Source organism: Carlito syrichta, unplaced genomic scaffold (genome assembly GCF_000164805.1).
Source record: "Carlito syrichta isolate Samal-C Ts95f unplaced genomic scaffold, Tarsius_syrichta-2.0.1 Scaffold290950, whole genome shotgun sequence".
Lineage (NCBI taxonomy): Eukaryota > Metazoa > Chordata > Mammalia > Primates > Tarsiidae > Carlito > Carlito syrichta.
The window spans coordinates 7,724-20,076 of NW_007235046.1; the positions used below are offsets into that span (position 1 = coordinate 7,724).

Sequence of the window (12,353 nt, forward strand, 5' to 3'; positions counted from 1 at the left end):
AGACAAGGTAACTGGAATTTAAGACTCTCGAGCAATTCTGGGAAATGAGGCAAAACGCAAATTGCCTTACCTTATGGCTGAGACTGCTGCATTATACCAATTTTGGAGATTTATTGCTTGAGGCCTATCCTGGTGATAATTATTCAATACTTCTGGACTGCCATGTGTGACAGCAGCAAGACTTTCACCAGCTCTAGGAGAAACAAAAGCTGGTAAATGCAGAGATACAGATACTATTTATACTAGTTGATGTTGGCCACAATTCACCAAATATCTCAAGGGACCTAAATGGGGTAATGACAACTGTTGCAACAATTGGAGATGAGTGGTAGGGATACCGTGCATGAAAACTATTCAACTATGTATGTACAGAACATTTCAAAGGATCATCAGGGTTGGCAGTGCAGAAAGAAGTCAGGGGTAGGGTTTTATATATGTGTGTGTGTGTGTGTGTGTGTGTGTGTGTGTGTGTGTGTGTGTGTGTTCAGTTATCTCATTTGTGACTTAAACCTGGACTTCTTTGAATGAACATGTCACTGCTGTATTTTTAAGTCTGTGAACTAATATGAAAGAAAAAGACAATGTAACTCTCACCAAATATGATTCGGAAATCTTAGAACAACTTTCAAATAAAGTTGGTCTTATGAATGTTGGAAGTATAGTTAATAATCCTCATTGTACATTCTGTCAAAACAAAGAGGAAAAGCAAAATCCTAAACTTCTACTTAGTTAAGGCAATTTTACACAGAAATAATTAGCAAAAATCAGAGAACTCTTTGCCAGTTCAGCTTATCCAACACCAAAACCGAAAAATAGTTGACTTCAAAGAGGCAAAGAATCATTTATAAGTCCTTTTCCTTAACTAAGATTTTCATAAAATCTGAGTAAAGCATTTTTTATGTTTCTATTTTCTAGGAAAGATTTATACTTGAACAACTATGGTGGTTCAATGAAAGGAGCTCTATGTACAAAATACAAATTAAAGAGATGGAAAACTTTTGACTACATGAAATATAAGAAACCAAATCATTTCTTGTTTTTGTGTTTTTTTGGTTGTTGGTTAAAAGCCCACTTTTACAAAAATGTTCATCTATAGTAATCTCATAATGCTTAAAAATAATATAAAACACAAAATGTTTGTCTTTTCTTAATTGATTTTAAAAAATGTTCATGGAACAATTTTGACTTCACTGTTTATATCTTTTTTTTTTTTTTTAGAGTTGGAGTCTCACTCTGTCGCCCAGACTGGAGTGTAGCGGTATGCTCCTGGCCACCACAGCCTTGACCTGCTGGACTCAGAAGATCCTTCCACCTCAGACTTACAAGTAGCTGGAACTACAGGCACACGCTACCACGCCCAGCTAATTTTGGATGTATCATAGAGACGAGGTCTTACCAAGTTGCCCAGGCAGGTCTTTAACCCGCGGGCTCAGGCAATCCACTCGCCTCGGACTTCCAAAGTGCTGGGATTACAGGCTGAGCCACCAAGCTCAGCCAAAAGTTCATCTTTCCCAGAAATGTTCATATACAATAATCTCAAATTGCTTTAAAATAAACAATATAAAACACAAAATGGTTTATTCGAGAGTCTGCTTTTGTATGGGGATGAATAGTAGATTTCAATTCCAGATACTACATTGTAGATCAAGGTCTCTATTCCTGGTAACAAGGTTAGTCTTCTGTGGACAAAAAAAGTGTAAATTGAAGTTTCAGTATGTTATCTGAATGAGATAACATATTAACAATGATAATAATTAACATAGTAAAAACAAAAAGTATAGAATAGCTGAAGTCAAGTTCAAAGGACTTTAAAGGAAGGGACAGTGACGTATTGTAAGAAGTATGGAAGGCTAATATTAATGAGGTACTTAAGTGTTGGTTTAGCTCAGCTGAAACAGCTTTTTTTTTTTTTTTTTGAGTTAGAGTCTCACTCTTGTCACCTACGTTGGAGTGCAGTAGCACACTCACTTTGACAATCTTTCTGCCTCACCTTCCCAGTAGCTGGAACTACAGACACATGCCACCATGCCCGGCAGGTTTTTGTGATTTTTTGTAGAGATGAGGTCTCACCAAGTTGCCCAGGTTTGGTCTCGAACCCCCGGACTTGGGCAATCCTCTCACCTTGGCCTCCTAAAGTGCTGAGATTATAGGCTGAGCCACCGTGTGCCTGGCCTGAAGCAGTTTGAAGCAGTTTTAAGCAGCTTTAGAGCACCTTTGATTTTTATCTGTACCACCACAATCATTTCCCTGCAGATCTCTTGCTTCCACTCCTGCACAACACCCAATAGGTTCTCATATGGAGACCAAATCCAAATCCTTTTCTTTTTTTTTTTGAGTTGGAGTCTCACTCTGTCGCCCAGACTGGAGGGCAGTGGCCTCTCCCGGCCACCGCAGCCTCGACCCGCTGGGACCCGGCGATCCTTCCGCCTCCGCCTTCCGAGGAGCTGGAACTACAGGCGCGCTACCACGTCCGGCTAATTTTTTTGATTTATTGTGGAGATGAGGTCTCGCCAATTTGCCCAGGCGGTTCTCGAACCCGTGGGCTCAGGCAATCCACTCACCTCGGCCTCCCAAAGCGCAGGGATTACAGGCTGAGCCACCGAGCCCGGCATGAGTATTATTATGTATCTACAATATCAAACCGTTTTCAAAATAAATGAACATATGCTAGGTGATTTAAACTATGTTAAGTACAAAGTGGATAAATATTTGTTTTTATTAAAAGACAAAAAATGCTGTGTGGAGTTGTATTAAACTAAGAAAATTTATTTTGGTTTGTCCATCTGTTTCTTTATTTTCCAAATAACTTTAAAGAAAGCTTTTGATGGTTACACATTAAAAAAAGCATCTCTCTCACCTCCTTTAGTACTCGTCAAAGTGTTAACATTACAGAATTACGGTGAGAATTTCCTGTACTGTGGTTCCTGGAACATTGTAGAAGCTTGTGATTGTACTGCTTCTTATTTGTGGTATAGATATGAGTCTCAGTGATAGATGATTCGAGAACATCGTTAAATACACAATTTTTTTTCTTTTTTGCTAAATTTTAGATTTAACAGGTTTTACATTGAATTTTTCCTTTAGGTTTAATACTGACAAACTACAGAACCAACTGGTCTGAAGTGCTAGGGGAACGTTGAACTTTTGGATTTTTTAACTTGGCTCAGGTTTTACGATCCAACACATATCTTCCAGAGCAAGTACACATCGTGCCTTCTCTTCATCGACCTTGGAACATCGTTTCTCATGGCAGGTATGTGTGATCCCAGTCACAAATTAAAAAATAAATAATAACCAGAAAAGGTAGTTCATGGGTTGGTTGATTTCAGTATGGCGCTGTAAGAAAAAAAGACATGATTGACAATGATATTTTTACGCTTTTCATGGTGCAGTACTGTCCACATTTATTTTATTTTCCTGATTCTTCCTTCTATAGCTTAGGCATATTTTGTGAAACTTTTTCAACAGATTTTAAGAGTGGCTTCTGACAGAGATACCTCTAAATTCTAAATGAGACCCGGACTTACTTAGTTACATTTCAGCACAGAAATAAAGAGAAAGCCACATATTAATGACACACTGCTTTAAAAAGATTTTTAAAAATTTGCTGTTTTATTGTGACACCTCCAAATTACACAGACTCACATTTTGACACATAGTACAGTTTTAATGGTAACATCATTCTTTGAGGATGTGTTAATGTTAATGCAGAATCTCCTAACGTTGAAATGGTTTAGGGGTAAAGCCTATAAACCAGCAATTATGAGAATGAGCAAAAGTAACATTATTAGAATAAAAAATTGTTTACGTATCATAATTCACTATACTGTGAATTGAACCTGGGTCCCCAAGGTATTACCCATACATTGGTTGTAGAAGCAGTCATCACACCAAGTCCTAAATGCTCCTATTTCCTCTCTTCCTTATGATACCTTTACAAACCTCTGAGTAGTTAGACATTTATCAGAGCAGAACCTGTAGGGAGATGAGGAGAGGGGACACTCCCATGTAATATTATTGTATTAATGATAGACTATGCTAAATGAAAGATTCCAGACCTAGACAGACTTCCAATTGATTTCTGACTAAGATACTAGTTTTGAAATCTTGATAAAAATAATTGGTCCCTATGTTTTATCATTTACCGGATGGGTATCATACTATCTATCTTGTATTTTGTTGAGAGAATAAAAGTAAGCATCTGCTACCTAAGCACAAAGAACACAATTTGATGCCTGTTGATCTCTTCTTACTTCAGATCTTTAGGTTTCTCTTCCATTTAAAAAAATAAATGATAAATCCATTTTACTGAGATAGGGCTAATAGAAAAGAAGATGTGTGAATAATTTCCCTGAGGAATAAATTACACCACATAAAAATGTGGGTATTGGGTGAAGTCCTGAGTGGAATATCATTTGTCAGTGTTTCATTGGAAAAATGATCGTGTTATAAAACGAAAAAATTTTTTTTTGATTTTTCTTCACTGGTTTCTGCTTTTCAGAATTTCAACTCCTGTGTTTCTTTTGTATGTTATTATCCTATCTCTCTTTCTCTACAGTATTTCAGACCACTTTGTGGAGACTTGTTTCTGGGATCTTAGGAGTAATGTGCCTTTCACTGATGGCTACGCTAGGAATTTTGTTGTCAAATTGTAAGTTTTTTAAGGCACTTTTACATAAAATTCAAAACTGTGATGAAATCATTTAATATTAAAAGTTTCACATTATTAATGTATATTAGTTCATAAACTTCCATATAATTAGGACATTTCTAATTATTTCTTGTAGATTCTACTAAACCAATGATAGAGCTAATGCCCTCTCCAGGACCTGACATAGGACTCCAGGAAAGTAAGTTATATACTTTGAAAAAGCTTAGCACTGGTAAAGGATTAAAAGGACAGTTTCTTGTTTAGGCACACAGAAACATAATGGAATGCTACACTTAGTAATACATGTTTGCCTACTAATTGTAGAATAGTCTCACATCATTGTTCTCTAACTTATGAATGATCAAAATAAATTGAACATACCTTATTAATATATATATGTGTGTGTGTATATATATATTTATATGTATATATATTTATATATATACACACACACATATATATATTGAGTTGGAGTCTCACTCAGTCACCCAGACTGGAGTGCAGTGGCATGCTCATGACCACTGTAGCAGCCTCAACCTGCTGGGCTCAGGTGTTTCTTCTACCTCAGCCTTCCAAGTAGCTGGAACTACAGGTACCCGCCACCCTGGCTGGCTAATTTTTTTATTTTTTAATTTATTGTAGGGATGACTTCTCATCAAGTTACCGAGGTTGGTTTTGAACCCGCGTGTTCAGGCAATTCTCTTACCTCGGCCTCCCAAAGTGCTGGGATTATAGGCGTGAGCCACCGTACCTGGCTATTCATATATTTATAAGAAAGACAGTAGTCTGAAATGACAGATGTTGTCATATGAATGCTCATGATTAAGTAACAATTATAAATATATACTAACATAAATATTATAATCAATCCTAATTGCCTGCCTATGCTTGCGTTTAACTTGTACTCATATCTCTTGACATAGTTTTTGTTTCTTCTATGATGCAGAATCTAGTGCAAAGTGCAAATTTTTTCATGTATTTTTTCCAGATGGTTCCGCAAGTTGTCTCACTATCTATTTATATCTTAACACCCTCAGCATCATTCATATGGCGAATATTTGGGTGCTACTATGTGTCATGACTTTTATCACTGTGGATAAGTAATGTTTGAAGACACTATCACTGATAAATTATATAATCAAACTTTGAAATAATTGAGTCATCTTTCTTTTTTGAAAAATAAAACACTGAAACATATACTATTAGAATTCTCCCAATGTATCATATCAAACTTTAGGATAACTGGTTTATCTTTCTTTTTGAAAAATAAAATACTGAAACATGTACTATTAGAATTCTCCCAATGCATCATATCACATTCTTGCAATATGGTGCATTCTCCCAATGTATCATATTTTTTTCTGATCAAAATATATGCCAAAATGCTTTTCTTTTTTAAGTTTCTTTTTTATCTGTTTGGCTCCTATTTACACTATGGTTTTGAGCTTTGGGTCCCTTCCTCAAAATGGTCCTTCTAACTATCCTCATCTAACACTCTGCTCCATGTTGTTTCAACATACTATAATTTTTGTATAGTTCCCTAAATTCTCATTAAATATAGTAATAAATGATTAGGAGTTATGCCATTCTGAATCTATCTCAACAATAAAATCTCCATGAGGAAAAGTGTCATATTTAATTTGTTCATGTTAGTATCCCGTGAACTGTGGTGTGCATAGTACATTCTCAAAGAATATTTAAATAAAACACGAATAAAAGGTGGAAGGATCACTGGAGCCCAGCAGGTCGAGGCTGCGGTGGCCAGGAGCGGCCACTGCACTGCAGTCTGGGCGACAGAGTGAGTCTCCAACACAAAAACAAACAAACAAACAAACAAAAACACACGAATAAATAGCAAATGACTCTTGTTTAATAATTAAATAGCATTAAAAAGTGGAAAATGTCATTGTCTTCAGACATGTTTTATTTTTTCTCTTAGCCTCTGACTGCTGTTCTTGCCCAGAGAAGTGGATTGGGTACCGATGCAACTGTTACTTCATTTCTAATGAGGAGAAAACTTGGGAAGGAAGTAGGCAATTCTGTGCTTCTCTGAACTCCAGTCTACTTCAACTTCAAACCAGAGATGAACTGGCATGTACCAAGTCTGGTGTCATACATTTTCTTTAACCTAGAAAAATATACTATCTAACTAAGCTAAATAATGTAGTTCAAGTGTATTTATTTATTTATTTTTCTTTTTGAGCTTGAGTCTCACTCTGTTGCCCAGGCTGGAGTGCAGGGGCACACTCATGGACACCCCAGTGTCGACCTGCTGGGCACTGACGATCCTTCTGCCTTAGTCTTTCAAGTAGCTGGAATTTTGGGTGCATGCTACCACACCCGGCTAATTTTTGATTTATCATAGAAATGAGGTCTCATCAAGTTGCCTGGGCTGGTCTTGAATCTGAAGGCTCCAGCAATTCTCTCACCTCGGCCTCTCAAAGTGCTGGGATTACAGGCTGAACCACTGAGTCCAGCTTAATTCAAGTGTTTAATCAGATGGTAAATGAACGAACTAATGAACTATCAATTCCATGTCCCGTGAAATAATCACCATAAAACTTACATAAAAGTTCTTTAAGATTTATGTCATAGGAAAAAGATCAAGATGATTACCAAATGAAGGCAAAATAAAGTTTTCAGGGAGAATTCAAAGAACAAAACATTTTATTAAAAAAACAACTAAATTTCTTTTTGATTTTTAGCTATTTTAATGGAATTTATAACTTATTTTGTAATTTTACAGGTTTTGTCATTTTTCTGTTATATAATATGGAACTAGTATGGAGATTATGATCATATAAATCACTCAATTCTTTTTTTTTTTTTTTTGAGTTGGAGTCTCACTCGGTCGCCCAGACTGTAGTGCACTTCCGGCCACCGAAGCCTCGCCTGCTGGGCTCTGGTGATCCTTCCGCCTCAGCCTTCCGAGTTGCCGGAATTACAGGCATGTGCTACCACGTCCGGCTGATTTTTTGATTTATCGTAGAGATGAGGTCTCGCTGCCCAGGCGGGTCTCGAACCTGCGGGCTCAGGCAATCCACTCACCTCAGCCTCCCAAAGGCGCGGGATTACAGGCTGAGCCACCGTCGCGGCTAATCACTCAATTCTTAAGAAAAAGTGAAAAACTTCTTCAGCTACATGCTAGCACCTGTGCTGACTATAGATTAAATAGATTTATTATTAAGATACTATTCATTTGGAATCAAATTTGATGGCTGAACCTTGTGGAGGAAGTGTTTCATGAAAAGTCTACCTCCCTTTATAAGGCTTTTCTTTTCTTCAAGAAGTGAGATTTTGTGTTATTTTTATCTTGCTAAATGAATGTGCCTGATAGATTTAAAATGTGAGGCCTGGACTACACCTTTAATATTAGAAATTAAAAATAAGTTCAGTTTGTGTAATGGAAAGGCTGAATTTTATTCTAAACGCAGACTTTCTTAAAAACATGCTATTTCCAAGGTAGATTAAAATTATATTACTTGTTTTTCTCTGTCTCTATGCAGGATTTCATGCACTCCAGTCAGTACTTTTACTGGATTGGACTGTTTTATAGTAAAGAACATAATGCTTGGTTGTGGGAGAATGGCTCCACTCTCTCCAAGAACCTGTGAGTTTCTGGCATTGAAGACCTTTATTGTTCATTGTAAAATTTATCCTTAGATCTGACTAGTGGAGGTAGCTTCCAGGAGCCCAGTAGCTGAAATAACCTGTCTAGGACATGAGGATAAGAAAAAAGAAAATGCACACCAGAGTAACAGTTTTAGATTCACCTAGAACATTCAAATTCATGCTCAAGTGACATGAAAGTTAGTGTATTTGTAACCACAAAAGAATGTTTGACAGTGCTTCACTTTTGCCTTAGTACAAACACTTAGATGTCTATGTGTATGTATAGATACTCACATCCACAGAGGCAGTGCAGATAAAATAGTATATCTATTATTTCCTCTAATGTGTGGAGTCCAATATTCTCAGCATCCTTCCATGTTTACAACATTCTGAGCTTATTTTCTATATATTTGTCATTTTAAAATCTCATTTTTATTCATAAACATGAAATTTGCAGCATCACACAATGACAAAGTTTATGCTCTCATTTGTTTTTCTGTAGTAGATCAGCCAATACATCTTAAGCAAAATAGAGTTAAAGCATATCATACATACTTACCATTACTGACAACAGCAAATATAGAACAGAACAAATATCCTCGTTTTCAATGCTATTGATTAGTGAGGGATATCTTGGTGTTTTACAGCATTGTACTATAGAGACATGCAAATTGTGTTTGTTAAATTAAAAAAGATTCAATATGTTAATATCATACTCAAATGATTTTAAAGATTATACTATTTAATTTAAAAATTTCCTGAATATTCTCACTTTCTTCTTCATTACAGATTCCAATTCAGTGAGTCTTTTAATTCACAGAATTGCATAACGTATAGTCCAAATCAAGATGCTTTAGATGAATCCTGTGAAAGGAAAAATCGTTTTATCTGTAAGCAACAACTTATTTAAATGTTTCTTGGGTCATGGAGAGTAAGAACTAAAGGCCAAAGATCACTAATAATAATACATTTACCACTTATATTATTACAAATTGTCTACTTCTGGGGTTTGTAAAATGTTTTAAATGCTGTCATCATGCAATGTTTGCTTACTTGAAATCATGAGTTTTAAAATAAAGGAAATTTGAACTCCTACACCTGAAATTATATAGTCAAGATAAATAAATATGAATATTTTCATTTGTTGTGTATGTTTATTATGAAATTATGTAACTCTGTTGCACATTTATGTAGTTTTATATAATTCTTACAAATTTTCTCAGCAGAATTTTAAATAAAATTTAATTTATACCAAATAATATATGTCAACATCATTTCAGTCTTTTGCATAGCATACTAAATTGGGAAGTTATAGGCTTATCTCACTTTTCTGAAAGTAAAAGTAATTTTAATGTTTTTTTTGTTAGTTCTTTCTTGATAGTTATATATAAATATGTCTTAATTTAGAATGAACATGTCATGTGACAATTTTCTCATATATATCCCTCTGCTTCTGAGTTGTGGTGAGCATTCAGAAGTCTTTGGACAAATATTGGTTTTCATATGATTAGTCCCAGATTTCATGAATGTAAAGTACATCCAAGCTCTGGTCACATGACTTTATAATATTTCTTTACTCCACAGATCTTTTTTTTTTTTTTTAACGCTTATGTATCAGTAAAAGAGTCATATGCGAATTGAAGATCTTATTTCTTTTTTAAAATTATGTGTTTAACATTGAATAATTCCTTTTTTGGAGGGAAGGAGACACCATTTTACTGATAATGTATTCTAATAGCTGTAACTTGAATGGGATTTTCTTGACCTCACCGATATCAAAAGTCAACTCCCTTTTATAACTATTGCATATGCATCTTAAACAATTTGTAGTGATATCTTTATTTGCTTTATAGTTTTATATTTAATTCAATGATAACAATTAAGAATGCAATGTTGATTTTTAATATAAAACATCGAGGAAAGGAAAGGACTTTCTATATTTTATTTACCAGAATATGAACAAAACTACAAACCGAACTCTTCACATCCCTTTGTGAAGATAGACTTTGGAAAAATGCGCTACAGTTATGCAATTAAAGATAAAGAAAAGAATAGACTATTTTTCAATGTTTTAATTTTGTTATAAAGATGTGGGGTCCAAGTCAAGCCTAGTTACATAAGTGATGTACATGCAGGTGAACTTTGGGTCTCCAACTGGTCCTCACTTTCCCTGGTTTAGGATCAGATACCCTTTGTGTTGATTTATTCCCCGCCCTTCACCAGGCAGTGTCCCATGACTGCTGACTCTTGTGGTAAATGTTCAGGTTCTATTCATTTATTTATATTTATATTTATTTATTTATTTACTTACTTATTTACTTATTTATTTATTTATTTATTTTGAGTTGGAGTCTCTGTCGCCCAGGCTGGAGTGCAGTGGCTGCTCCCGGTCACGGCAGCCTCACCCTGTTAGGCTCCGGCAATCTTTCTGCCTCAGCCTTCCAAGTAGTTGGAACTACAGGCACGCACCACCACGCCCAGCTCATTCTTCATTTATTGTAGAAGTGAGGTCTTTCCAAGTTGCCCAGGCGGGTCTCGAACCCGCGGGTTCAGGCAATCCACTCACCTCAGCCTCCCAAAGCGCGGATTACAGGCTGAGCCACCGAACCGGGCTCAGGTCCTATTTTAGTGAGAACTTCAGGTATTTGTTTCTTTGTTTCTGTTGTAAATCACCAAGTATGGGTTTGTCCATTTCTATCCAATTTGCTGTGAAGTCCATGATTTTGTCCTTTATGTCTATGTCATACTCCATCGTGTATATTTGCTACATTTGCCTTTTCCAGTCTACTTTTGATGGACAGTAGGGTTGGTTCCATGCTTTTGCTATTGTGAATAGTATGGCAATAAACATGCATGTGTAGGTGTTTTTTTTTATAGAAAGATTTGTGTTCCTTTGGGTATGTTCCCAGAAGTGGGATTGCTGGGTCACATGGAAGGTCAATTTCTACTTCCTTTAGAAATTGCCACACTGTTTTCCATTGAGGTTGGACTAGTTTGCATTAGGTTGGACTAGTTTGGACTAGGTTGAACTAGGTTGAATTAGTTTGCACTCCCATCAACAGTGTAGAATTGACCCCTTTTCTCCACATTCATGCCGGCATTTGTTGTTTTTTTGACATATTAATGATGGTCATCCTTCCTGGAATTAGGTGATATCTCAATGTGGTTTTGATCTGCATTTCTCTGATGATTAGTGAGGCTGAGCATTTTTTCATGTATCTATTGGCTCATATGTCTTCTTTTGAGAAGTGTCTATTCATGTCCTCTGCCCATTTTTTAATAGAGCTGTTTGTTTTTTTCCTTTCTACTTATTTGTTCCTTGTATATCCTGTATATACAAAGGCATAATGCCTTTTCGGATACACAGTTAGTAAATGTTTTTTCTCATTCTGTGGGTGGTCTCCCCACTCTCTTTATGGTTTCTTTTGCTTTGCAAAAACTTTTCAGTTTGATGAAGTTCCATTTATCTATCTTACCTTTTATGGCATATGCTTTTGGGGATTTTATCAAGAATTGGTTATCTGCCTCAATGTACATAAATGACTTTCTTCTAGGATTCCTAGATTTTGAGATTTTACGTTTAGGTCTTTGATCCATTTAGAGTTGATTTTTGTATATGGTGATAGGTAGGAGTCCTGTTTCATTCTTCTGCATATGGTCAGTCAGTTTTTTCAGCAGCACCATTTGCTAAATAAGGTTTCTTCTCCTCAGTGGTTCTTTCAAATGTTTAAAATGAAGTAAATGAGTTTATTCATTGCATTTTTTTATATTTAAAATGTTTTCATTTTATTGTCTATGTACTTACAAAATAATATTTTTTAATTTTAAAAGTAGCATGGGTGAGATTTTAATGAAAATCAATAGCTTTTCATATCAACAATTCTATTTCCCTCTCCTGCACCCATAAGATATTTTATTCAATTCTGATATTGACACTTAAGTGGTCTGCTCTATAATGAACCAATCGGATCTATTTGTATTATTTTGTCCAGGATGAATCTCACACCCTAAGCATAGATTCTACCTTTTTTACCTTACTTTTCATATCATCACCTATGAAGTGCTCAGAGTCCGATCTTCCTATTCTCCG

General features: G+C 35.7%; 1 protein-coding gene across 1 annotated transcript; it reads left to right on the plus strand.

The window, feature by feature from the left end:
- Positions 1 to 296: 296 nt before the first annotated feature.
- LOC103256658 (natural killer cells antigen CD94-like) lies at positions 297 to 9,173 on the plus strand. Its single transcript, XM_008054464.2, has 7 exons — positions 297 to 328; positions 3,168 to 3,253; positions 4,559 to 4,651; positions 4,788 to 4,850; positions 6,591 to 6,742; positions 8,158 to 8,261; positions 9,053 to 9,173. The coding sequence occupies exons 1-7, from the start codon at positions 297 to 299 to the stop codon at positions 9,171 to 9,173; spliced, it is 651 nt and encodes a 216-aa protein (XP_008052655.2).
- The last annotated feature ends 3,180 nt before the right edge of the window (positions 9,174 to 12,353 follow it).